The 27,491-nt window shown below is 56.6% G+C and overlaps 2 protein-coding genes across 2 annotated transcripts in view; one reads left to right on the top strand and one right to left on the bottom strand.

Moving 5' to 3' along the window:
- The window catches only part of HADHA (hydroxyacyl-CoA dehydrogenase trifunctional multienzyme complex subunit alpha), a 29,539-nt gene extending 23,527 nt beyond the window's left edge, over nucleotides 1-6,012 (top strand). The window contains exons 14-20 of the mRNA XM_079792675.1: nucleotides 960-1,046; nucleotides 2,464-2,604; nucleotides 3,022-3,090; nucleotides 3,804-3,999; nucleotides 4,676-4,790; nucleotides 5,304-5,449; nucleotides 5,537-6,012. Coding sequence (XP_079648801.1) covers nucleotides 960-1,046; nucleotides 2,464-2,604; nucleotides 3,022-3,090; nucleotides 3,804-3,999; nucleotides 4,676-4,790; nucleotides 5,304-5,449; nucleotides 5,537-5,679 — 897 coding nt within the window. The 3' untranslated portion in view covers nucleotides 5,680-6,012. The remainder of the gene's footprint in view (nucleotides 1-959; nucleotides 1,047-2,463; nucleotides 2,605-3,021; nucleotides 3,091-3,803; nucleotides 4,000-4,675; nucleotides 4,791-5,303; nucleotides 5,450-5,536) is intronic.
- Nucleotides 6,013-7,920: 1,908 nt separating this feature from the next.
- On the bottom strand, nucleotides 7,921-22,566 carry GAREM2 (GRB2 associated regulator of MAPK1 subtype 2). The gene is made up of 6 exons (XM_079792650.1): nucleotides 22,388-22,566; nucleotides 18,933-19,073; nucleotides 13,709-13,839; nucleotides 11,708-12,742; nucleotides 10,347-10,510; nucleotides 7,921-9,835 (listed from the first exon to the last, which is right to left on the bottom strand). Exons 1-6 carry the CDS (start codon nucleotides 22,497-22,499, stop codon nucleotides 8,803-8,805), a joined length of 2,616 nt encoding a protein of 871 aa, XP_079648776.1. The 5' UTR covers nucleotides 22,500-22,566; the 3' UTR covers nucleotides 7,921-8,802.
- Between the last annotated feature and the right edge of the window lie 4,925 nt (nucleotides 22,567-27,491).

The following is a 27,491-nucleotide window of genomic DNA, read 5'->3' as shown; positions in this document are numbered from 1 at the left end:
CATTATCATTTATCCTGTTTGACACTCAGCTTTCAGTGTGTTGAATATACCTTGAACCTCGGTTTTCATCTTTGATGTTAGGCTTCTGCCGGTCCCAGATTTGCACAAATGCGACAGGTGTGCTTTTCATGTTTTCATCCAGGCATCTGATACAAACATGAGTAATTGGGGATCATGGGCAGAATGCTGAGAAGGGTCTACATTATAGACTATTCTGCAGGTTGATAAAGCTGATAGTTAATAGTATTCATGGACTGTAGATATAATTTTAGTGGTGTATCTCTTTTTAGTAGCACAGTGTATAAAATGAGGTGGGCATGCACTTTATGGCTTATTCTGATAAAGGTGAAGGGTGGGAGTGTCATAAGCTTTCAGACTTGAGGGAGGATCCAAACAAGAAGAGGACTGATACCCATGCTGGATATTGAAATGAGTGAGGCTTGATTCAAGGTCATCTTTTTTCAGTGTTTATCTGAAGTGTCTTATTTGCCTAACTGTTGGGGTGTAGTCTCCAGGTTAGGATTAGGTGACCTTAGATGGGCCATAACTGGAAGGCTGAATGGAAAAGAGAACAAGGCCAACACATTCCTCAACACATGCCCTAGGTCCGTGGTCGGCAAACTGCGGCTCTTTGGCCCCTTGAGTGTGGCTCTTCCACAAAATACCACGGCCTGGGCAAGTCTATTTTGAAGAAGTGGCGTTAGAAGAAGTTTAAGTTTAAAAAATTTGGCTCTCAAAAGAAATTTCGATCATTGTACTGTTGATATTTGGCTCTGTTGACTAATGAGTTTGCCGACCACTGCCCTAGGTAATCGTAAATGTCAGGCCAGTTTGTCTACCGTCTGCGCTGTTCTGGGTGAGAGGATGGGCTGGGCCTGAGTGTCAGTCATTAGCTTTACTTTGGACTCTACTCACCTCCCAGGCCCACGTGACACATTCTTAAATGCTTTTCCCTGCAGGTGATTCCAGCTCATTGTGTTTTTGCCAGTAACACATCGGCTCTCCCAATCAATGAAATTGCTTCTGTCAGCAAAAGGCCTGAGAAGGTAAATTTTGAAGAGAGAAAAACCCTGAAATGTCTTACAACCTCAGACTGATTGAGAAGGGACTGGTGTGGATTATGAAGTGGGTGGGGGTGACAAAGTATTCCCCAAAACTGGGCACTAAAAAGCTAGTACCATGACCAGTGTGTGATGCAGGAACAAGTGAAGTACAACTAAAAATGCTTCTATAGGTGATTTGCATCCTCATGGGAATAATTATTCAGGTTCAGACCTTTATTACAATTAGATATTGAAAGGCCCTAAGAAGGGATGCTCCCAAATATCACTTCATCTACATAGCAGACTGGTGACTGTCCAGAACAGGTTTTGTTCCAGCTCCAGACTCAGGAATGAGGATCAGGGGGTGTGGTAGGATGTCTCTATTTGCGGGGGTTACTTAGACCTTCGACCCAGGACATGAAAGGGGTGGGTGTGGGAGCACGTTCAGCGATTTGAAATGAGGCCTGCAGATTTATCTGATACCAATGCTTCTGCTATCCACCAGAGTAAAGTGAAGGGAAAGTGAAAACACTCAAGGATAAATGAAACACCTCACCTCTTAGGAGGACCCAGTTAGCCTCATCCAACCAGAACCAGCCAAAGGTAGGCAGGACGTAGAAGAGACTTGAAGGATTTGAAAGGTTAACACACTATCCATGTACTAAAAACACAAAAGCCTCTTTCTTCCTATTCTAATAGTTGGCTAATTTCCTAACACACAGCAGATTAGGGCCGGATAGAGGCAGGCCCAGTGATGGCAGGAAAAGGTCGTAGGGAGAAGTGGCAGCTGACAGTGACTGAGGGAAGACACACACAGTGTAAAGGCAGGTGGACAGTCTGGCTCATCACAGCAGTCAGAGCACGTCCGCAGCCTTTCACGTCAGCAGAGGAGATCTCTCGTACTTTGATGCCACCTCTCCTTCTCCCCAGCGGAGTGGAACAAGCATCGCACTCTGCAGTCTGGCCTGCAAGTATCTCAGATAACTCTGATCACTAATGTCCTTCACATACAAGTCAGGCCAAAGGGACCAGCCATCTCAGTTTGCCCAGAACTGACTGCGTTCTGTCTGTCCCTCCTCCCCCCACAAAAAGTAGACCCTCTCCCCCAAACCATCAGCACCATTAAGACAGGTGGAGCCTCCATTCTTCCCTGATAAATCTCATTTGGCCTTGAGCTATGACTTTGGTACCAGTTGTTGGTAGGACCATTTGCCCTCAGTGCAAAGCCCTAGAAGCAGATGGAAGAGGATCCAGTGAGCTCTCTCTGAACATACTGAACTTTGGATCAAAGAACCATGGACCAGACCACCTGACTCTGCCAAGCAGTGCTCCTGGATCACAACCGCTTTTCTTCCCGGTGCTCCCCAGCTACGTTCCCTCCTCAGCGTGAAACCTGTTGGCTTCTTGTTCTCCCTGCCAGGTGATTGGCATGCACTACTTCTCTCCTGTGGACAAGATGCAGCTGCTGGAGATTATCACAACCGAGAAAACGTCTAAGGACACGACTGCGTCCGCGGTAGCAGTTGGTCTCAAGCAGGGGAAAGTCATCATTGTGGTTAAGGTAAGGAGCTGTGGAACAGAGCGGCAGAGTTGGATAAGTTTTATTAAGACTCCTCATACCTCCAGACTTATTACTCGTCTGGGGCAAATATACCAACTTTTGATAGGACGTCCCCTTGACTGTGTACAGTACGGATAGTGGTGTTGATTGAACCAGAGTCAGGGTTGGAGTGGGGAGAGTCTGGGACGTGGCAGGGTCCCAGCCTTTCGGGTGACCACGAAACCACATGCTGTGCTCTTGGATTCAAGCCCTGCTGCTCCTGGCGGTGGCTTCCCTTGCAATTTCATTTTAAGGATTCTGATTGAGGTTGTAATCACCTTGAACTCTGAAATGATATCTGGGAAAGGGAGACTGCTTTCAGACTCGGGTAGTATCTGCAACAGAGGGGCCCCGAGTTCATGTTCTCCCCCTTGGCAGGATGGACCTGGCTTCTATACCACGAGGTGTCTCGCACCCATGATGTCTGAAGTCATCAGGATTCTCCAGGTTGGTATGGCTCTCGGAATGCTTGAGGCCTCTTCCACTCCTGAAACCAGTCCCCGAACTGCCGATGTCAGGATGAGGAACAAGCTTCCTTCTGATCCACTAACTCTGGACCTTCTCCAAGAAGGCCCTTTCGTGGCATCCCTTTCTGCATGGTGGTGGGAGCCATAGGCGGCAGACTCTTAGCTCTGTTCCCTTAGCCTCCTCTCAGCTCCGTTAGTCCACAGGCCTCCCAACATGCTCTTCTGTGCTGTTGTGCATCCCTTTAGAGGCAGGGGCCATCCAGAACAGAGCCCACGTGGTCTGATTGGTGCTGTGTCTGCTTCTGTGAAGCCGATCCCCCCCAGTGGCCATACAGGTCATTCAGAGGCACTTAGACACAGGATCCGGGGCTCTGCAGCACTGCTTCTTGGACTCGCTCTCCTCTCAGTCCTGGAAACCAGCCCTGTCTGCCATGGGATCTTCTGCTTATTGAGATTCAGAATCGCAGACAAGGAAATGAATACCTCTTCATCTCTAGACTTCCTTAAAGGTTAGGGAAGGCTCAGACTTTGCCTGTGTGACTCCCAGACCTCTTGTGTTTCCCTGAGTGAAACAGCCCCAGTCCTGGGCCTGGCCCGGTGGCAGCCAGAAGAGAAGTGGGTGTTGCACAGGGAGCCCTTGTGGGGGACCAGGGATGGCCTTCCCCTGAGGTCCCTGCTTTCCTTCCCATTCAGGAAGGAGTTGGCCCTAAGAAGCTGGATTCCCTGACCACAGGCTTTGGCTTCCCTGTGGGCGCTGCCACACTGGTGGATGAAGTGGGTGTGGACGTAGCAAAACACGTAGCAGAAGACCTAGGCAAAGCCTTTGGAGAGAGGTTTGCAGGTGGAAGCCTGGAACTGCTGAAACAGATGGTGTCCAAGGGCTTCCTGGGTGAGTTTCCCCAAAGAAACATCACGAGCTCCATCAGTCCCAAAGGTCCGAGCAGCTTCTGGACACCAAGGAGTTACAGAAGGCCCGTGTGTGCTTCCTGATATCGTAGGGAATTTCAAAGATGACTTCATGACAACCCTCCTTAGTCTGAGCCTGTGGGTTATAGACAGAAGGTAAAGCCCTGGCCTTCTGAAGCTCTGCCACTACCTGGCCCCAGTGATGCCAGACCGACGGGCATTTTCATCCTGCCCCAGGCCTCGTACATCTGTGACCTGCATTACCATGCTGCGGGCCACCTGTGTGGAGAAAGTAAAACCTCTGCCTACAGAGTACCATTGAGGCCCACCAGAGAGGCGGCTTTCTCTTTTGAACGTACCAGCAAAATCAGTGCCAGGACCTGGGCATCCTCGGTCCTGGTGGTGCACATCTGGGCATGAAAACTCACCCAGCTGGCCTTTTCCATTCAGACACAGATTTCCAAACCTAAGACCTTCCTTCCCTCTCTGTGAGCTCGCTGACAAACACCAGATGTCTAGGGTTGGTTAGTTCCAAAACTCAGGAACACAGGCGCGAGGCAGGAGTGGCGGGAACTTCACCGCAGACCAGCAGGGAGGGGAGTGATTTCTCAGGCCCGGGCTCTCAGAATTTTAACTCTCCCTTTTCCTGCTTCTTCTAGGTCGCAAGTCTGGGAAGGGCTTTTACGTCTACAAGGAGGGTGTGAAGAGTAAGGACTTGAATTCTGAAATGGATAGTGTTTTGGCAGGTCTACAGGTGTCTCCTAAGCCTGAAGTGTAAGTCAGTTTGAGTGGCTTATGGCATGGAAACATTCATCAGCCAAAGCTTCTCAGCCCCTCCTCTGTCTTTGTTATGGTCACCATGCCTGACCAAGAACACCCCCGATGCTGGCACGGTGCTTTGTACTTTTGCCTTCTGCACGCACCTCATTCTCTGCCAGGATCAGGGGAGAACTGCCTTGGTAGACCCCTGCTCCAGCCTTCCCTCTGAAGGTCCCAGAGAGCAGCTAGGAAGACCATTTTCCCAGGCCCCTTCCGGCTCCAAACCCGTTAGTTTCATTTGTAATTGACCATTGCTGATACCTAGAGGTACTTCTCTGTTGCAGACCCTGTTCTAGGTGCTGTTTCTGGTTAATCAGGGCAAGTAGTTCTACCCAGTCTTTTTCCCGGGAAAGGCTGGCTCCTGACAGCACCTTCTCTAGAGTTGGAGGCGGGCTCTCATCCCTTTGTGGCTCCTGCAACCCTCCCCTCCTACTCTTCCTCTGCCTGAATGTCCCTCCCTGTTGGCAGCTCCTCTGACGAAGATATCCAGTACCGCCTGGTGTCGAGGTTCGTGAATGAGGCCGCCATGTGCCTGCAGGAAGAGATCTTGGCCACACCTGCAGAGGGAGACATCGGAGCGGTCTTTGGACTCGGCTTCCCCCCCTGTCTCGGAGGTGGGCCTTGGAGGTTGGGCAGGTAGCTTGCTTTGTCCTAGAGCTCATATGGCTGTCTCCTTCAACAAAGTCCTGCTTCCCCCGCAGGGCCCTTCCGCTTCGTGGATCTGTATGGTGCTCAGAAGATAGTGGACCGGCTCAGGAGGTACGAGTCTGCCTACGGGAAACAGTTCACCCCATGCCAGCTGCTGATTGACCACGCTAGCGCTGGCAAGAAGTTTTACCAGTGAGCAGCTCACACCCTGCTCGCTCCCCACTAACCCACCTGCCGCAGTGCTGGTCTCCAACAGAGTGGCACCTAGATTTATCCGTAACCAGAGGGAAGACAAACACTGGCATTGGGTGTGTGCCTTGATTAAAGTGCCTTCGGCTAAGACTGTCTCTTCCTCCGGGTGAAGTCTGGCTGTGTTTGCACTTCCTGTTGGAAGGTGGAACCCCCTGTGCTCGTGAATCCATGAGCCCCAAGACCCTCTCCCAGGAAGCCAGTGGTGGCCAGTGGTGGCGAGGGCAATCACACACTCAGCCAAACACAGGATAATAAAAGCCAAACTTATTTATCAGCCTCCCTGCCTGCTTGTTCCTTTTTCTACTGTCTTTGCCCTTCTGGTTTAAACCCCTCCTTCAAGGAGTGGGCTGGGAGACAGCCCTGTGCTTTGGGGTGAGAATGTTGAGAGTTCTGAGCGGCACCTGAAGAGAGAGAGACTGTGATGATAGAGGGTGGGACTTCCTGAGGCTAAAGCCTTTTAAACCTGACTATTTAAATGCTTTGGCGGGCTTCTGCTTACACTGGGAAGTGGCCCTGCTAACCAGGTATGGGGGACCAGGATAAACAAACTCTCCCTAGACTGCATTTCCTCGTGGCAGAGCTTTACCCAGGTTTTTTCTTGGTGTGACACATTCACACATGCTTCTCGGGGTGTTGGTGGGAAGGTTGGCAATCAGAGATCACATTTTCCTGGTCACGGATTCCTGCACCTCTCAGTGCCCCACAGCATGCGACATGCCTGCACAATGAGCAGAGGCAGCACGCGTGAGTAGTACAGGGATGCTGAGTCAGCCCACCACCCTCCACTCTGCGAGACCCTCCTCTCCTCCCTGCACCCTGCCCTCTGCTGTGGAAAGTTCCTACGCTCATGTCCTGGCAGAGCGGGGTCCAGGCTCTTAGCTCGTTCTGGCAGAAGGATCCACGCCGAGTGTGTGCGGAATCGTAATTCATGTCCCATCACTCTGCCTTCTCCACTTGGAGAAATTACCAGTTCCTCCTGCCTCTGCACCAGTTTGAGTGCACAGGTACTTCCAACATGGCCGGGACCAGTTCTGTTGCTGGGACTGCCAGGCAAGGACCTTAACTCTGGCTCTACCAAACACTGGCAGTTGGTTGCTAGGAAGCCAGGCTCTAAAACCAAGTCGTCAGAGTTGGGGTTTTCAGATGACCAGTCAGCAGGTAGAGAACTGATCCTCGCACCACATAGCTGGTTTGGCTCAATGGATAGAGCGTCAGCTTGCAGAATGAAGGGCCCCGGGTTCAATTCTGGTCAAGGGCACATGCCCGGGTTGCGGACTCGATCCCCAGTAGGGGGTGTGCAGGAGGCAGCCAATCAATGATTCTCTCTCTTCATTGATGTTTCTATCTTCCTCTCCCTTCCTCTCTGATATCAATAAAACATCTTAAAAAAAAAACACAAAAAAAACAGGCTTTAGAACGCCTCAAGGCAGGCAGTCTGCCAGTGCAGGAAGTGGAACCTGGGCCCTGGCTGGTGGCATGGAGCTTTGAAGTCTGGTCCGTCCACTGAACAGCACTAGGTGGGTGTGAATTCCGTTGGAACAGTAGTGGGACCTGAAAAGCTCTTGGGGCAGGGGCTGGTGAGGGGCTTTCAGCAGGGAATCGGGGCAGCACTACCAGCTGTTTCTGGGGACCCATGGATGGGCTGCGGGCACACACCATCCCGAAGTCCTCTCCTGCTGGGCATGCCCACTGTCCTGCACAGGAAGAAAGCAGCTGCGGCCGGAGTTGCGCTGGCTCTGTGCTCAGCGTCTAGCGTTTATTTCACGAGTCCTTTACCTGATCAGCAAGGAAACCAAATGTCTCCGCGTCCGTTTCTGTGCTGCTTCCTGACTCCCTTCCCTCAGAGCTGAGGAAGCCTGCGTGGGGCACCAGCACCAACATGGCTTTGCTCTTCTCAAGACAGGAAATAAATATCTAGGTCGGCTGGGTAAGGCAGAAGGCTGGTACCTCTGGGGCCTGGCACTAGTGAGCACGAGAATTAACGTGGTCCGGGTAGGTGAGACGGGAAGAGCCTGGGGGACGGGTAGTTGTACACGACGACCGACCTGCCCTGGGTGCCCCGGACCAGCATGCTCGAGATCCAGGGCCCAGAGACGGGCCCTAAAGCACGTGAGCAAGGGCAGGTCTTCCAAGCCACCGTGCTGCCTCCCAGCCATCACACCTGCGCGCTATTGACAGGGAACCAGGGAAGGACAGCAGGTGTTTGCCAGAGTCAAGTGATGGAGGCAGGAGATCAGTGCAAGTGGGAGTGATTGAAAGCCACTTGTCAGAATCAAGGAGCAGCCGGTCAATCAGCCTGCTCTTCCACGGAGTCCGAGCCTTTGCAGATTGGACCCACCCTGGCAGGGTGAGGGCCAGTTGCACTGAGCTCAGGGGAGCCCAGGGCGTCAGTAGGCATCTGCCTTCCTAACGAGCTACGTACATCAAACAGCAGCGCTGTGCTCTTCCAAAGCCAACGCCCACGAACCAGACCCGGAGTGGGGCTCCGAGGTGAACGGCACGGGCTTGTACTGGATACACTTGTGCTCAGGGCCAGGGACCTACTCGTGGTGCAGCAGGGGTGGGGGGGGAGGGAAGGGCATCGCAGAGGTCCTGAAATTGGCACCCTGACCCTGGGGCAGCTGAGGCCAAAAGTCCCCAGAACACAGAGGAGAGGGCACCTGGGGGATTTGTGCTTAAATTACAGACTCCCTTCCTGCTAACCGGCACCCACGTGGGAGTTGTCTGTGAAGATCTTCAGAGTGTGGGACAGTGTTAGGTCACCATGAAGGCCAGCTTTTGCCCCCACCATGGGAGTCACAGCCAGTGCCTCACCAGGTGCAGGTGCGGCCTGGGGCCTCTGCTCCTCTCCCCACGTACTCTGCACACTCAAAGGCAAGCCGTCCCCATGCAGGGGTCTGGTCCCAGAGGACCCCGTTTCCCAGTGTGGCTCCCCTGGATTCACAGAGTGGCTGCCCAGCATCCTCCCAGGCAGCACCTGCCCCTGGGAGCGCTGTCCCCTGCAGAGCACGGCGGGCCTCAGGCCTCTGTGCCAGCCTCCCGGTTGCGCGGCTACCAGCCGGGAAGGTCAGATCTTGGGCCGCCAGCCTTTGATGAACTGCATGATCTTCTTGACCTGAAGCTTGGTGAGGTGGAAGTCGTCAGCCAGGATGTCCTCACTGAGCTGCACAAAGATACTGCCATCGATACGTTCGCGGGCGAAGAAGCTCACCACGTCCTCGGAGAGCCCGATGAAACGCAGGCTGCGAGAGACCTCCTCCAGAGAGAGCGCAGACAGGTCGGCGGGGGGCTGCCAGGAGGCCTCCCGGCCGCCCCAGCCCGTGGCGCCCTCCCGGGGACTGGCAGGAGGCCCTTCCAGGCGCCCTGGGGTGAGAAGGAGGCGTGCTCCGCCTGCCTTGGGCCCCCTGGGGGCCGCTGGGGACAGTGGAGCGGGGACCGGCCGTAGCACTAAACCTTCAGGCTCAAAGGCCTTGGGGGGTCCAAGAGGTGAAAGGCGGGGTCCAGGCCCAGGTACCCCCACAGCTCTGGGCTCCTGACAGCGCAGCAACTCAGGCTCTGGAGAACCACCCTGCCCCAGCTCAAAGGGGTCAAAGGGCTCCAGGGCCGACTCCTGCCACTCAGAGGAAGAGGAGGAGGAGGTGGGGCAGGAGGAGGTGGGTGCAGCCGAATAGGCCGGGCCCGGAGAGCCGGGGCCTGGGGAATAGGCAGGGCTGGAGGTAGCCAGGGCAGCCGAGACGGTCGTGGGCCCCGAAGAGGAGCCGGCGGAAGGGCCTGAGGAGTAGGCAGGCCCGGAGAAGGGGTTGAGGGCGCCAAACGGAGCAAAGCGTTTCTGGGGGTGAGAGGGCTTGAGAAGTGGTGCCGGGCAGCCGTGGTAGGTCTTGACAGGCGTGTCAGCCCCCAAGAGGGAGGCCGCCCGGCTGCTCAGGGGCTCTGCGAGGGCCCGCGGGGCCTGGCTGGGCTGCGTGGTGGAGGGCAGGGGTCCCGGCGGCGGGGGGCGGCTAGAGGACTCGCCCGCTTTGCAGTCTCCCCAGGTGCACGGGTAGCAATAGAGGGAGTAGGCATCCGGGGACGGGGAGCCACTGCCACTGCGGGAACCCGAGCTGTGGGCAGAGACAGACACACACACACGGAGGGTAAGACAGAGCGAGAGGCCAACACGGCAGGTCACACACATGGCACTGCAAACCGCCCCGCTGGTCTCAGCAGCACAGGCCGGACCCCAGCCCTCAGGGCCCGGGGCCTCTGGGGTTGCTCTATTCTTTCCTCAGGCACCCCCAACCCCAGGGAAAAGTCAATGAAACGGAATCACGTAAAAAAAGTTAAATAGCAAGGAACCCCATCCTGGGGCAGAGTCCCCGCCTGGAAGGAACCAGCGCCATGCTCCCGTCCAATCCTCACGTTTAGGAAAGGAGCAGACGGAAGCGGGGCCGTGGGGAGCCGTGACTGGGCCCCAGCCCCCCACGGAGAGCCCGCTCCCCGGTACGGCTCAAGGACTTGCACCCTTTGAACCCCCAGCCTGCAGTCTCCTCTTCCTCAGCCCGGCCTCCCTTCCCCTTCCCCCGGCCTCGACCCACCACAGGAGACCCCAGGGCCGAGAGGAAAGCGGCTCACCCGTCCTGGAGGCCAGAGGAGTAGTAGGAGAGGCTGGAGCTGGGCGAGTGCACAGGCTGCAGCTTGGGGAAGCGCGGGGGCACCGGGGGGCTGCCAGGGAGCCAGCCGCTGCCGCCCCGGGGAGGCACAGGCGGGGCGTTGAGAAGGCGGCACTCCTCCTTCACCTGCAAGCAGAGGGCACGGCTCCACCCTCTGCCCCCTCTGCCCCCAGGCAGCGGACGCTCCTCCTTTCTCTTCCCGAACAACGGACTCCGGACTGACACTTTGCCCCACTTTGCCAAGAGGCTGCCTCGCCTGACCCCCCACCTCCTCCACCAGCTGCCTCCCCTGCCCACCCCATCCCCCCTCCTCTCTCCAGCCTGCTTCACTTCTCAAGAGCCCACAGCATACACAGTCTTCTACTGCCCTGGAAACCTATAAACAATGTCAGGAAAAGAATGCAGAAAAGTAGATTAAAAAACAATCAGAAAGCCCTCGCTGGTTTGGCTCAATGGATGGAGCGTCAGCCTGCCGACTGAAGGGTCCCAGGTTCGATTCCGTCAAGGGCGCATGCCCGGATTGTTGGCTCAATTTCCAGTGTGGGGCGTGCAGGAGGCAGCCGATCAATGGTTCTCTCTCATCATTGATGTTTCTCTCTCTCTCTCTCCCTCCCTTCCTCTTCCTCTCTGAAATCAATAAAAAAAATTTTTTAAAATAGAGCCCTGTCTTACTCTTTAAAATAAAATTTTAAAAAATCAGAAAAATAGGCATTCCCTCCACACACAAAAAGGAAAGAAGAAGGGAGAGGCATGGTGGGGGGGGAGGGGATTGAAGTATCTGTCATCTGCATCTCTTACTTATCGGTCAGATACTCCAAGTGGACTCCATGGGATGTTAATGGGCATATTCTGTGCACAAGTAAGTGGGGAAATTCTGAGATAAGCAGTTTCCTTAGCGCGGGCCTTCCCAGAGCCTTAATATTCCAGTCGCTGTTAACTCCGAAGTGGAGAAGAGTGGAAGGTCCTGCACACATTTTCTAAACTCAGTTCACCATGGAACCTGCTTTTCACTGGACAACGTACAAGGCTGTTCTGCGAAACCTGCTGGGTGGCGCTGTTCTAGACGCATGGCAAGTGGTCTGTGGCTGGAGACCGCCTGGCATCTTGGTCCCACGGCTCCCCAGCCTCCGTCCCTGCGGTCCCCAAGTACAAATGCTCTTGCCACCCTTTCCCCCTTTCCCCCCGCATCGGCCACCCTCTGTCACACCCTCCGAGAGCTGGGCACCCAGGAGAACGTGCTTTGACGGCCCACAGGGAGCCCCCCTGGCCGGCCCCTCCCTGGAGGACCGAGCGACAGAGCTCAGCGCCGCGCCTTCCACTCACAGCTTCGGACTTGGGAGGGACCGGAGGCGGCGGCGGCGCCTCGGGCTCCAGGCGAGGCGGTCCCGTCCCGAAGTTGATGAGGTCGGGCCCCGGGGGCGGCCGGGCGCGGCCCTCCGCCAGGCCCTCGGCCGCCTGGTGCGCCCACAGCTCCTCGTAGGGGATCTCGGCGGGCGAGGCGGCGGGCTCGGGCGCGCCGGCCCAGTCGGGGCTCACGTACTCCTGGTCGCCGTCGCCGCCGGGCGGGCTGGGGGCGCGGGCGGGCGCGGGCGCGGGGCCCCGCGGGGGCGCGGGCAGGCAGAGGCGCGCGCGGCGCGGGCTGGCGCAGTCCTCGGCCAGCTCGGCGGGCGCCTCGCGCACGGCGGTGGAGTACTCGTCGGGGTCGAAGCGCTCGCGGCAGTAGGAGGCGCTGTCGCGCACCAGGCGCTCCACGCGCGGGTCCCCCGCCAGCAGGCCCTGCGGCAGCGCGAAGCGCGGCGTGTCGGTGAGCAGCAGGAAGTGCAGCGGCGCGGGGCCCTCGCGGCGCAGCGCCAGCCCCAGCACCACGGTCTTGGAGATGATGCTGACCAGCTTGTAGCGGTGGCCCTCGCGCACCGGGTGCAGGTCGTAGGGGTTGCGCGGCGGCCGGCTGGGCACCAGCACGTTCACCGGGAGCCGCACGCGCTCGATGATGGCGCGCACCGTGTGCTCGCCCTCCTGCATCTGCAGCTCCAGCGGGCTGCGCGTGCTGAAGCGGCCCTGGCACTGGAAGGGCAGGCTCAGGCTCTCGTTGGTGCGGTGGTTCATGCAGATGAGGCAGGGCATCTTGCCCTTGACGGGCCTGGCGCCCCCGCCCGCGGCCCCGGCGCCTCCCGGCCCGCCCACCCCGGCCAGCGCCCCCGCGCGGCCCAGCTTGCGCAGCAGCGTGGTGAAGCGCGAGCGCTCCTTGGGGGTCTTGGCGCACAGGATCTCCGCCTGGCCCATGAGCGTGAGCTCGTCGCCCGCGTGCAGCGTGAAGTTGTACACCTCGCTGTCCTCGCTGAACTCTCCCGACACCACCTGGGGGTCCCGAAAACGGGGAGGCCTCAGCCAGGGCCCCGGGGAAAGCCAGCCCTGGGAGGCTCCTCAGGACCCAGGACGGCAGCCCCAGGGTTGAGACCAGATCGAGAGCACTTGACTGGGGTGGGGGGGGGGGGGGGCGGGGAGAGGGGATCAGGGACCCACATTCCACCCTAGAGAGGCCACATGGTTAACTCATCTAATAACTTACTTGGGAAAGTTGCTCTAAGGATTAGATAGACTATATGTATAGTGACATACTTGGAAAATATTCAATATGTGACAACTTTTATCATTATCTTTATAATTTGGGTGATAGTGCTCCACCCATTCAACAAGGCTACTGAGAAGAATTAATGGATAAGAAAAGGGCTTATAAAGAGCTATCTAGCCGAAACCGGTTTGGCTCAGAGGACAGAGCGTCCGCTTGCGGACCGAAAGGTCCCAGGTTCGATTCCAGTCAAGGGCATGTACCTTGGTTGCGGGCACATCCCCAGTGGTGGGTGTGCAGGAGGCAGCTGATCGATGTTTCTCTCTCATCGATGTTGCTAACGCTCTATCCCTCTCCCTTCCTCTCTGTAAAAAATCAATAAAATATATTAAAAAAAGAGCTATCTGTACACAAGTGGAGGACTGTTTGCACTCTGTCCCCACCTCCACCACCACCCCTACCAGTGGATGCAAGGATAGACTTCCCAAAAAAGGTCTCCAAGTCAGGGCACGACCCTCCACACACTTCCTCCTGCTTCCTATCTTTTGCAGGAAGTTCTTCAGCCCAGAAGGTCGTACATCCAGCTCATTGGTCATGGCCCTTTTGTGCCAGTGGCCCTCGAGAGGCAGTCAGAAGTCACACTGGGACACCTTCTACCTGCTGGACCCTAAGGCAACCCTCCAACCAGGGTCAGAGTCGCTCTGAAGGGCAGGGGACAGCCTGGGGGCACCGTGCCTGGGACCAGAAGGACTGACCTTGACACTGAAGGTGATGGCTTCCATCACGAAGATGCGGTCGGGAAAGACGCTGGCCACCTCCTCCACGCTGCTGAAGTACCTCACTGGCTCCCGCACATCCCGGGCCTGCTCCAGGAGCTTGAACTTCCCTGCACGGGAGGAGATGCAGCTGCTAGGGTGGGCCCACCTGCTGGGAGCCTGGCAAGAGACCTCGTGGTCCCCACTTACTGCTCCCCTCAGCTCAGCCCGCCCCTCTGGAACTCAGGTGGGCAGAAGGGCAGGTTTGGAGCAGCATGGGCCAGCTGGCTCAAACCTCACGGGGAGTGAGCACAGATCGCTAGCAGCTAGAGCCCAGCCCTCGCCCCACGCAGAGCTGTGGGTGTGTGATGAGGCTAGCAGCTGCCTTCCCAGAGAAACCCAAGTGCAAACTAGAACGCAAATACTTGGACACAGCGTTGGCCTCTGACCACACATCACTGTGGCATGGGGGATGCTGGCTTCTAGCTTGGTCCCAGGCCCACTCTGTCTTGATATGACCACAGACAAGTCCCTTCTCCTCGCTGGGTCTCCAAGTCCTCCTCTGAGGAGGTTGGGGCAGATGATATCGGGCCCTACCTGGACCTGCTGATGCACTGGGCAGACCAGGGGCCCAGCCCCAGGCCATGGAGGCCCAGGAAGAGCTACTCTGACCCCAGCTCTGTTCCCAGACCCTGCCCCTGTCCAACATTCAGCTCGACTGTCCCAGAGGCCTCTCATCGGAGCCCAGCAAAGCCATCTCCCCCCCCACCCCCGCACCCCCGGCTCCACCCCCATAAGGCCTTCCCGACTTGCAGTCTAGGGCATGAATGCATGTTGGCTGGCTCAGCAGATGTCCCCAGGGGACTCGGGCTTTAAAGAACGGTGATCATCCATACAGCGACACTCGGTGGCACTCTCTCACCTCACCGGCCCCGCAGGTTTGACGTGCCCACGACATGAGCACAGGGACAGGCTGTGGACCGCCCCGACACCTGGGCAGGTGGTGTCTTCTCGGGCCTCACACAGAGGAGTGTTGTACAGGGGAGAGGGCAACCGGCTGAGAGAAGACAAGGTGACTCTTTCGCTTCTGTAGTCTTCCTGGTGGTTGCCTCGGTCACAGCCCATTCGTTTGTTCATTCCATGAACACTTACGGCGCACCCACTGTGCGCCAGGCCCTGGGCTAGGCCCAGCAGAGGCTGCACATCGGGGCAAAATACAGTCTGCTTCCCAAGATTCCCAGATAGAGTGGGTGTGACCGTGAGCACCCCATGATGGCAGGCTATGACAAGTGCTACAACAGACTCGTGACAAAGGAGCTAGAGGACCGCTGAGCTGGGGGAAGGGTGCCTGGCAGTCGGAAGGGGTCTTAGGAATGAAAAGAGTTTTGCAGAATGGACCTGCCACGTGGAGGAAAGAGAATGAGTGCACACAGAGCCACCAGAGCAGACTGCCCGCCCCCCACGGTGAGTGCCTGGAGGGCGGGACTGGAGAGAGTGATGGCAGGAGGTGAAACAGCATCTCGCTGAAAAGGCTCTGGATGCCCGAGGCCTGCGGAAGGAGACTCCTCAGGCTGCAGGGACTGAGGAGGGTCCGGTGGGAAGGAAGGGGCTCGGCCCACCAGCCTGGTCAGCAATGGAGCCAGCAGAGCGGTTAGGCAAAACGAAGCCCAGGGGGCCGGGGACAGGAGGGTGTGGGGGAGTAAATGGTGATGGATGGAGACTTGACTGGGGGTGGACACACACACAGGGTACATACAGATGGCGTGTTGTGGAATTGTGCACCTGAAACCTGTGCGTCTTTGTGATGGAAGTCAACTAGTGTCACCCCGATAAATTCAATAAAAAGAGAGAAGAAAGAAAAAAAGCAACTGGAAACCTGGAAGAAGCAGGGTGTGGGGCAGGAGCCTGGGGAGCTGGTCGGAAGTACAGACTGAAGGTCACCAGCCTACAGGGGTGGGGGGGCAGGTAAAATGGCTCAGAGAAATGGCCGCAGTGCACTCCTAGCACGAATACATACCACTCGGTATACAGTGCCAGGGGTTCCTGGGGCCCCTAAACCCAGAGACAGCCCGCCCCCACCCCCCAGTGCAGGGTATGAAGAGCAGAGGGTCAAGGGCGGAGCCTACAGCACCCACACCTAGGCGCAGGAAGGGAAATGAGCGCCAAGGAAAGGAGGGGACAATGCCCAGGAGAAAGCTGGGACAAGACCCCCGAGGTCCTGCCCTACCCAGTCTGAGACCCTGGTGGGAAGAGGCCCGGAATGGGTCCCAGCCCTAGAGGGCAGAGGGATAAACTGGGGAGGGGACCTGGCCAGGAGCAGTGACCCGGGGTTGGGAAGCAGCAATCAGGGTCTGCTACCACCCAACAGTGGGTGGCCCCCCTCCCTCACCCCATCTCCTCCCCCATATCCACACACCCCCCCCCATCACAAGCAGCCAGGCATGGAGAAATGCCCGCTGCCCCCTGCGGGGAGAGCCGGAGCCAAGTCAGGGCTGGAGCCAGGGGAGGATGTGGCGGGGAAGATCGATGTAACCATGGCAGCCAACGCCACCCCGCCTCCCCCTCGGCTGCAGCCTGGAGCCCAGCACCGGTCATCGCTGCCGGGAGGAAGGAAGGGCGACCTTCCTCCCAGGAGTGATGCTCCGGCCCTGGAAGCCTTTTCCTCCCCCTGCAGCCCCTCCAGGGGCGCTTCCTCTCCTGCCTCCCTCTACGTGAGGTCCCCCGACTCTGACTCTGGGGACCTGCTGCACCCCGCCTGCCCCTCCTCCTGGCCGCCCAGAACAGGATGCCCCTCCCAGCGAGAAGCCGTCTTGCCTATCACCCTCCTCCCAGACCTGACCCAGGCAGAGGCTCCCTAAAGAAGGGCAGGTAAACCAGAGCGTGGCGTCAGGCCAGGCCAGGCCAAATCCCAGCTCTGCCACCACCCCGCTGTGTGACCCGGGCGGACTGTTTAACCTCTCTGGGCTCCGTTTTCCCATCTGTAAAAGGAAAGGTGCCACTTGACTCCCAGGGCTCATCTGCCGCTGCTCCACAGGCCCCCGGCAGGGCCGTGGGGGGCTGCCTCGGAGGTGCCAGGTACCCCTATTCCCTGGGCAGTGGGCCCCGGGCAGCGTCCCAAGCCCCGCAGCCCAACTCCCCTCCCCCGCCATCGTGGCGGTCCGAAGCCGGCTGCTCCCGCCCGCCCGCCCTATTATTAATTCATTAAGAGGAACCAGCGAGCTGTGCACTCAGCTTCCTCATTAACCCACCAGCCAGGCAGGCCCCTCTCCCTCCTAGAGGCCTCGACCTCCCTTCCCCCAGCCAGGCAGGCCGGAGCCGCCCACCAGAAAGATGGAGTTGGGGCTGCGACATCCCTGCAGCCAGCTGTCACCCGGGCCAACCCCCCCCCCCCCCCGTCCCTCCCCTACACACGCACTCAGGGAGCACCGAAAAGCATGGGGGAAAAGGCTGGAGCCCCATAGTTCCCTGGAAGGCTCTAGGCCTTGGGTTCCCAAATTTTTAATGACACAAACTGAAATGGCACAGTCCCCTTGCGTCACATGTCAGTCCATGAGGACTATTTCTAATCTTTGCTTTTTATCCCAAGAAGACCTGGGACCTCTCCCCGGCTGGAAAGCTTCTGGCTGCAGCGAACCCCCTCCCGGGCTCCAGGCCCAGGCCCAGGTCCAAAAGACACTGGAGAGTTTCCTAATCTCTTAAATGGGGTGTGGGATTACGGGGGCACCAACCTCACAGGGTTGTTGTAAAGGGCTGAGTCCTGTCCCACTGGCTCCGGGGAGACGCAGGCAGGGCCAGAGGGGGAACAGTGGTACCCGTGAGGAAGGGGCTGTGAGCCTTCCCAGCCCAAAGGGTCCCCAACGTTTGTTGGGGGTGGAGAGGGGAAGGTAGCAGTTACATCACAGAACTGGGCAAGCTCCTGGAGCTCCAGGGCCTGTCTTCCTTGTGAGTTAAATGGAGCTGATAGGACTTTGTCTCAGGTTTGCTGTGAGAATGAAATGATGCAAGTGCTCAGCCGGGTGTCTGGAATGCTGTGGGATCCTGGGTTCCCAAGGGGGCACCTCTGGATGAGTCCCCCAGACCCCCATCCCTCCCACACAGGGCACAACAGCCCTGCATTCCTGGTGTGGTGCAAAATCTTATGTAAGACGTCAACCTCATGTAGAACACAAATCAAAGTGAGAGTTCATTAGCACGATCTTATCCAAAAGCCTAACATGTTAACATTCACTTGTAAAGTCAATCAATGAAAACAACGAGTTTAACACTAAAATTGGGGAAATCGAGATTAAAATTGACAGGTGCAGTCAGATTATCAGCTTGAGCATCTCTTAGTTTCTGACGATTTTTAAAAATATGTTTTTATTGATTTGAGAGAGAGGGAAAAAAGAGAAACATTGATGTGAGAGAGACATATCAACTGGTTGCCTCCTGCACCCACCCCGGTCTGGGGTGGGGCGTGAACCTGAAACCCAGGTAGGTGCCCTTGACCAGGAATCAAACCCAAGACCCTTCAGTGCCAGGGGGTGATGCTCTAATTACTTAGCCACATCAGCTGGGCCATTTCTGAAGTTTTTTGGTTGCACAGTGTGGAGAAGATGGTGGCAGGAAATGTTCTGAGGATCTACGCAAAAAAGGGTTAATGAGCCTGAGCCAGTTTGGCTCAGTGGATAGAGCGTCAGCCTGCAGACTGAAGGGTCCCGGGTTCAATTCTGGCCAAGGGCACATGCCCGGGTTTCGGGCTCGGTCCCCAGTGGGGGGGTGTGCAGGAGGCAGCTGATCAATGATTCCCTCTCATCACTGATGTTTCTATCTCTCTCTCTCCCTCTTCCTTCCTCTCTGAAATCAATAAAGAAATTTTTTTTTAAAAAAAGGGTTAATGAGGCAGGTGGAGGTACATACCAAAGGTCTCTAGTTAGGGTTAAGGTTAGATTTGTAGCATTTTAAGAGTGTGGATATTTTAAAAATCTGTTTACAATCTATAAAACGTGAATCAGTGGTTTGCAACCAGAGATCCAGGACTCTACACAAGAGTATAAAAACCACTGGGCCCTAACTCCAACCCTAACCCTAATCACCACCCTGCCAGCCCTGTCCTCACTCATCCCTGGGGCTCTAAGGAAAGGCTAGTTACCAGCAGCTTCCCCCAAGCCTTCCCTACCCAACACAATACCCTCCAGCCTCCCGCCCCCACCGGCTCTACCCCATCTGCCCCTGGCTGGCACACCTGGGTACTGCAGGGGGATGTCAATCTTGGGCCCGATGACATAGTGGCCTTCCTCCAGGGTGTGGGCCGTCACTGTTGTCCACTGGCGGCAGGAGTGAATGAGCAGGATGTCTCGCTCACTGACACCCTCAGCATACTCCCCTGGGAAGGGAAGGAAGGAGAGAAGAGGAAGGAAAGAAAGAGAGAACATTAGGAGGGCCAGAGAGAATAGGCAAGATGCCCTCCTTACCTTCTCCCTAAGACCCTTCCCCAGGACAGCTCCCCATGGTCCCTGTCCAGGTCAGCGAGGCTCTAGGGACAGACGGACGGCCAGCTGTGGCCTCACCGCTGGGTCAAGGCCCTCTCTCAGGGCTCAGGCTCCTGACGTGGCCTCAGCCACCAGCCCGGATGCTGTTCTTCATTCATCATCTGATGGGACTGCCTGCTGTCCCAGGCCCTCCTAGCAGATGAGCCCAGTCCCTGCCCTGCAGGACCCCGTAGGCCTGGGGGGGAGTGGAAAGAGATGTGAACAGAGAATAGAGGCCAAGTGGGAGGCGCTGAGCGGAGGCCATCTGGGCTCACAGAAGGGAGCCGCACACTAGCTGAGGATGGGGTGAGGAGGGGAGACTACTGAGCAGCCGACACTTCAGCTGGGCCTCAGAACCCCCTGAACTCACAGCAGCGGAATCCTCAGCCCCCATGTCAGTGCCCAGGCCAGGCAAGGAGGGCCAGGTTGGAGAATGGAGAGAGTCCAGATGGGGCTGCCCGTTGTAGGTCCCAGCTGTGAGGGCTCCCCAGAGCCCCGAGCCACTCAGGCCAGGAGGACGGCAGGGCTTAGAGGAGCTGGTTCCTGGGTCTTTTATGGGGGCAGCCCCTTTTCCGCCACTGCCACAGACAGCCTCCCCCACTCAGGGGACCTCAGAGAAGCGGGGAGCACGTCTCAGACCCCTACGATGCTTCTTGTTTCTCCCTCTGTCGGCCCTCCGTGCTCCCAGCCTTCGGAGCACAGTGGTGGTGGCTGGAGAAGGGGGTGGACTAGAAGCTGGAGGGGGCTCGGCCTGGGGAAGCGGCACTGGGGCAGGGGTGCTGAGCGGGGCCTGGGCCCCGGAGGCTCCAACCCCAGCAACGGTTTCCAGGGGAGCGGAGGGCCGGCCCGGCTTCCAGGAGGCGGGTGAGCTGTCTCCTGGCTGCAGCTGGCGGGCAGGGCGGGGGGAGGATGCCTCCTTCCCAGCCCCCTCAGACACAACTTACTAACTGTCCAACCGAATGGGAAATGATTTACTCTGATGGCTGGGTGCTCCATGAAGTCTGTGGATTTGTTGAAAGGCGGGGGAGGGGGTTGAATGTGTTCAGGACTGTGGGGAGACCTGGCTTTCCCACTGTGTGTGGGTGTGGCCAGGATGGTGGGGGGCGGTCTGAGCCTTCCTTTTGGGCAGAGGAAGCTCTGCTGCTCTGCAGCCCCCGCTTAAAGCTCCCCTAAGCCCCAGCCCATCCTTCTGAACACCCCCTGCCATGGTCATGGCCACCAACAGTTGAGCCAGCGCAGCCACCTGGCTCACACCCCAGTGACACTCCTCAATCCCACGGCCCCACTCAGGGGCCCCTTCCAAATGCATAAGGCACACGGGGACCTTCAAGACTTCAGGACTGCCTAAACCGGTTTGGCTCAGTGGATAGAGCTTCGGCCTGCGGACTGAAAGGTCCCAGGTTCGATTCCGGTCAAGGGCATGTGCCTTGGTTGCGGGCACAGGCAGCTGATCCGCCTTTCTCTCTCATCGATGTTTCTAACTCTCTATCCCTCTCCCTTCCTCTCTGTAAAAAATCAATAAAATATATATATTTTTTTAAAAAAGAGAAAAAAGAATGAATCCTAAGTTTAAAAGAAAAAAAAGACTTCAGGACACACTTTTGATCACATATTCACACTCACGGTGACCACAGCCATAGCCACCAAGGTCACAGACAAGCCGGGCCATCACACCAGCTGCTCATTCACTCATTCACTCACTCATTCATTCACTCATTCACTCATTCACTCACTCATTCATTCACTCATTCACTCACTCATTCACTCATTCACTCACTCATTCACTCACTCACTCATTCATTCACTCATTCATTCACTCATTCATTCACTCACTCACTCATTCATTCACTCATTCACTCACTCATTCACTCACTCATTCACTCACTCACTCATTCACTCATTCACTCACTCACTCATTCACTCACTCATTCACTCACTCACTCACTCATTCACTCACTCATTCATTCATTCACTCATTCACTCATTCATCCACTCATTCACTCATTCATCCAGCGGGTGGGTCAGTCCCTCCACAACCTTTGTTAGGCAGGATGTCCCCCTCAAGGAGCCTGCAGGTCAGCGCGGAAACACTGCACTGACCCTGACGTTGGGCGTGCGCAGTGGGAGACACGCCAGGGGTGCGAGCAGCATCAACCGGGCGCAGAGGCGGCCTGGCCCGCGCACACTGCGGGGCTCAGCAGGGCCCCCGCCCGGGAGCGGGAGGTGCCAGCGCACGTGTGGGCAGCGGCCAGCATGCTCCCTCCGCACGCGGACACAGCCTGCTGCCCACAGGGCTGCCTCGGGGTCACCAGCTGAGGATGGGAGGACGGGGCGTGGGGCTGCGGGGCACCCCTGTCCGCCGATTCGGTCCGGTCGCCGCCGGGCAGAGGAGGGGCTGCGGCCCGCGGAGGGGAGAGGGGGAGCCCGCGGCCGCGGCCCCATTAGCATTCAGGGAAGCGAGTGTGCCAACGCGGGCCAAACCCCATTCTTCTCTCACACAAAACCCCGGCCTGGCCGCCGGCCCGGCTCCCGCCCCTCCCCCCGCCGAGCGGCCCCGGCCCCACAGTCCGCTCGCCCCGGCCCCGCGCACGGGCCCCGCAGCGGAGCGGCCCCGGCCCCGGGCCCAGGAGCAGCGGGGCCCGCCGTGGAGGGAGGGCCGGGGTCGGGCACGCCCCGAGGGAGGACGGCTCACCCAGGGACCCCAGGGGCTCCCGGGAGGGAGCGAGAGGGGCTGGGGCGGCGGAGGGAAGACGGAGCCCGAGGCCCGGGTGCGGGCGGACGGACGGACGGAGGGGAGGGAGACAAAGGGACGGTGGGGGCGCGGCCGGGCGGGGGTCGGAGGGCGACGGGGAAGGGACCGCACCGACGGGGCGGGCGCGGCGGCTGGCCGTGCTCTGGGTCCCAGCCGGGCCCGAAGCCTCGGTCCCGGCCCGGCCCGGCCCGCCCCCTCCCGGTCCGGGTTTCTGTCTCAGCCCGTCTGCAGGGCCGGGACGAGGCGGACCCCCGGCTAGGGCCCCCCCACCCCCCGGTCCCCGCGAAGGGGCGCCGGGAGCTGCGCGGGGCCCCGGGGAGGCGGAGGGCAGGCCCGCCCCTCCGGCCCCGCTGCACCTGCTGGGGAGCGAGCCCCCGAGCCCTGCGGCCCCCGGCGTCCGCCCCGGCACCCCGGTACCTGGCCCGAGGCAGGCGAGCGTGGGCAGGCGGCAGCGGCTGACGATGAGGTCCAGCGGGAAGGCGCCCATGCTCCAGCGCAGGCCGGCCAGCCCGGCCGCCAGCTTCTCCATGGCACGCGCGCCCCGACGGCCGGTCCCGCGCGGCCCGGGCTGCGCGCCCGCCGCCACCTCCGGGGGCCGCCGCGCTCCCCGCCTGGCCGCCCGGCCGGGCCGCGAGCATCACGTGGCCGGGCTCCCCGCGGGGCGCCGGCCCCCGCCCCTCGCCCCACCCCCCGGCCGGCTCCCGAGCCGCCGCCAAGGCCCGCCTCCCCGCCGGGGCCCGCGGCCCGCGGCCCGCCCCGCCGCGAGCGCGCAGGTGACGGCCGGGGCCGGGAGTCTGGACAGGAAAGCGAGCTGCCAGGCGGCCTCCGCGGGGTCGGGGGGTGGGGGGGTGGGGGTCGGCCTCCCCGACCCGCCGGGTGGGTCTGGACCCCCGTTCCCGCCGGGAGCGGCGCCCCTCTTCACCCCGGGTGCCAGGGCCTCCGGGGGTCGCCGCCCACCCGCTCACGGTCCCGCTTCGCCCCCCAAGGCTCCTGCCCCGAACTCACCCGCTGCGGGCCCGGCGGTGGCCGCCGCCTCTGGGACAGGGATCCTCTCCAGCCCGGCGGGGCCACCTCACCAACCCATTTACTGATGGGCAAACTGAGGCTCCTCTCACGTGGAGTGGCAGCCGGGACGTGAACCCCAGGTCCGACTGCAAACCCTCCTGCGCTCCCTGCCGTGCCGCCACCTCGGCCCCCGCCGTGGAGCGCTTCCCACGTGCGCAGCGCGGCCTGGCCGACCTTCCCGGTCCTGCGGGCCCGCGAGCTGCGGCACGCACCCGGGGTGTGCCCGCGTCCCCAGCGGGGAACGGAGTGCAGGTGCAACCCCGGTGCGGCCCCTCGGGCGGCCCCCTCCCTTAACGGGCTCCTCCTTTTCTGGTCTCCTCCTTCCAACCCCTGTGTCCTGGGCTCCGTCCTCTCCATGTAGAAAGCCCATCCCAGAAGCTGCGGCGGCCGGGCCTTCCACCTGGACAGGGGACTCCCTTCCTCCTCGGTGTGTCTGCAGCGCCTCCTGCAGGCGATCGGGGGCTGGTGTCCCGCAAGAAGCTGAAAGGCTCCATGGACCAGTCCTCAGCCTCGGTACCCGAGGGACACACACACACACACACACACACACCACACACACACACAGACACACACACACAGAGAGACACACACACATATACACACACACAGACACACACATACCCATACACACACAAACACACACAGACACACATACACACACAGACACACATATACACATACACACACATACACACACATACACACACACAGAGAGAGACACACACAGACACACACAGACACACATATATACACATACACACAGACACACACAGACACACACACAGACACACACACATACATACACACAGAGAGAGACACACACAGACACACACATATACACATACACACAGACACACACATACACACAGACACACACACATATACACACACATACACACACATACACACACACACACACTCATACACACACACACCAGACAAGATGAACACAGCTTCTCAGCAAGAGGAGACGCCGTTCAGGTCATTGTTCAGTCTCCATCTTTCGCGGAGGAAAGAAACCAAGACTCCCAAGAGCAGACATGCTTTGCTCGAAGGTCACACGCAAGGAAGAAGCCGAAACTGGATGCCTCCCAGTCAGTGCTAACTCCAAACCTGGTACTGAACCAGAACCCCCAGGCTTTCTCCTCCTTCACCCCCCAGAGGTGTGACTGTGGGGTAACCTGGATGGACAACAGACCTAAGCTCGCCTGGGTCTGTGGGGGGGTGGACGTGGGTTCTTCCCTAGGGAGATGGCCAAAATCAAGACTTTATCCTGTCCTGACCGGTTTGGCTCAGTGGATAGAGCGTGGGCCCTCGGACTGAAGGGTCAGGGGCACTTACCTGGGTTGCAGGCTCCTCCCCGTCAGGGGCTCCTGCCCGAGGCAACCAATCTGTGTTTCTCTGACATCGATGTTTCTATCTGTCTTTCCTTCTCTCTTAAAAAAAAAAAAATCAGTGGTAAAATATCCTCAGGCGAGGATTTAAAATAATAATAATAATAAAAGGAAAAACAAACTACTTTAAAAAAAGAACAGTTCATTTGAGATTTTTCTTTCTTATTTCTGTGATGTGAATTACAAAATGTCTTAAAATGCTGCAAAGTAGGAAAGAGCCACAATTTGACTGACCTTTGTAACCTACCTAATGTAGTCATTATTGCAAGAAAATGTAGAAAGGAGTTTATTCAAGAGGATTCTTTTTGTATGTTTATATTTTATCATAAAAAAAAGATAATGTTATGGGGATAAAGAGGAATTGAAGCCCAATCCTTAACCTACAGATGATTCCTGAAATGCACCTTCCTAAAAGTAATTCATGAAATATTTATTCAGGAAGCTAGAATTTTAAGTTTTGGTCAGTAGCACTGAACAGTAAATCAAACTATGCCTCTTATAAGTTAGGTATTTTTTCATGGATATGCTTATTTTCAAGTAAATAATACATATTTATATAAACAACACATTTGGCTCTAAGTAGTATTTTAAGCTTAAGAAAAAAAGTAAATGACCAACATGTTTCATTATTTTAATTATTCCATATTTTAAATTTTGTAAAATTTCTTCTAATTAAGCTTCCACCCACTAAGACATTTTTAAAACTAGAGCTTCATTATTCTTTTCATCTCTTGCTTTTATCTATTTTATTTTTTTAAATATATTTTTATTGATTTCAGAGAGGAAGGGAGAGAGAGATAGAAACATCAAGGATGAGAATCATTGATTGGCTGCCTCCTGCACGCCTCCTACTGGAGATCGAGCCCGCAACCCCAGGCATGCGCCCTTGACCAGAATGGAACCTGGGACCCTTTGGTCCGAAGGCCAACGCTCTTCCCACTGAGCCAAACCAGCTAGGGCTCATCTCTTGCTTTTAAATGGTGTTGTTTATTTTTATAACATGGCAAGTTTCATAATCCTTTAAAAATGCCTTTATTCAAATTGTTTTCCAAGACAGAGATTCTATATATATATGTATATATATATAATTGATTTCAGAGAGGAAGGAAGAGGGGGAGAGAGATAGAAACATCCATTATGAGAGAGAACCATGGATTGCCTGCCTCCTGCAAGTCCCCCTCTGGGGATCGAGCCCACAACCTGGGCATGTGCCCTTGACCGGAATCGAACCTGGGACCTTTCAGTTTGCAGGCCGACACTCTATCCACTGAGCAAAACCAGCCAGGGCAAGACAGAGATTTTTGTGCTGTTTCATACCATGCAGAACCACACTTGCTTGAATAAACATTTCAGATGGACTTGGTGTCATCTGGGCCCAAGTGACAGCAAATGATGAAGCAAAACTGTAAAAACTGTCAATGAATTAACTGAGGATCTAACAGATTTGCCTTGTTTGCCAAGACAGATTGTCCAATAATTCCAATCTGAGCAATAAAGCAATGGAAGAGAATAGAGAACTGAGAAATAGACACACACAAATACAATCAGGTGATTTTTTTAAATTTTTATTTTTCAATTATAGTTACATTCAATATTATTTTGTATTAGTAGTTTCAGGTAATCAGCTGATCTTTGACAAAGGAGCAAAGGCAATTCAATGGTGAAAGACAAAGTCTTTTCAACAAATAGTGCTGGAATAACAGGACATCCACATGCAAAAAAAATTCTAGACACAGACTTTACACCCTTCACAAAAATTATTTCAGAATGGATCATAGATATAAATATAAAATACAAAACTATAGAACTTGTAGAAGATAACGTAAGAGAAAATCTAAATGAACGTGAGCTGGGCAATGACTTTTTAGATACATCAAAAGCACAATCCATAAAAGAAATTGACAAGTTGGACTTCATTAAAATTAAAAACGTCTGCTTTTCCAATTGACCAATAGATATAGCTTGGACAATATTCATGGAGCTGAGTGTTAGCTTCCTCCCCCAGATTTAAGATCTGAAGCAGAGCATGGCCTGTTCGAGGTCAGAATGGGAATGGGGGCAATAGGGGACATTCTGGGGGCTTTAGTTTTCATTCTGAGTGAGATAGGAAGCCTTTGACGTATTTTCAGAAGAACATCGACCTGATCTAAATGTTTTCAGGATCATTCTGTCTGCTGCGTTGTGAAGAGGCTGTGGGTGAGGGCTCTTCGGTTGTTACTTGCTGGGAATGATGGACATGGACTTGGTAGAGCTGTGGCGGTGAGGAGATGTGGCGGGTTCTGGGTATGTCCTGAAGGTAGAACAATGGGATCTGTTGATGAATTGGATGTGAGGAATGGGGGAAAGAGATTTGAAGGTGGATAGAGCAGTTGGAAGGATGGCACTGCCATTTTTCTGAGGTGGAGAAGGCCGTGGGGAAGCGTTGGGTGGGGGAGTCAGGGGGTTGTTTTAGGCCAGTTGAACCAGTGGGGCGTCATCAGGACATACATGGCTTCTACAGACCAGAACTTGGATGAAGTTCCCGGGGGCCTGAGTGCAGACAAAAGGGAGAAGTGGGGGTCTCAGAACTGAGCTCTGAGACACCGCAACTCTTAGTGGTCAAGAAGGTGAAGAAGGCTCCAGCAAGGCTGAGGAGGACCAGTGAGGTAGGTGGAAAGCCATGTCCTGGAAGGCAGGTGAAGGCAGTGTTTTAGGACGGAGAGAGATTCAGTGAGCCAGCGGCTCCGATTTAGCGCCACTCTGACCTTGGCAAGAGCTACCCTGATGCGGTGGTGGGGTGAAGCCCTAATTTGAACCAATGGAAGAGGGAATGCAGGAGAAGGATTGCAGATGTGCATATAGACAGCTCTTTCAGGGAGTTTGCTGTAAAAGGGAGCAGAGAAATGGGTGGGAGCTGGGGCGGGGGGGGGGGGGCGGGTCTGGCATCAAGGGAGAGTGTTTTTATTTTTGGTAATAAAGGGATTTCAGCCTGTTTCAAGTCATTGTTTCTCCTACTCATGTGTGAACACTGTGCCCTTAAAAAGACATTTCCCCAGTGATGTATGAGAGAGATAGAGAGAGAG

Source organism: Cnephaeus nilssonii, assembly GCF_951640355.1.
Source record: "Cnephaeus nilssonii genome assembly, chromosome: 15".
Taxonomy (NCBI): Eukaryota; Metazoa; Chordata; class Mammalia; order Chiroptera; family Vespertilionidae; genus Cnephaeus; species Cnephaeus nilssonii.
Note: the sequence above shows the minus strand (reverse complement) of the source record. Positions and strands in the feature narration are given on the sequence as shown.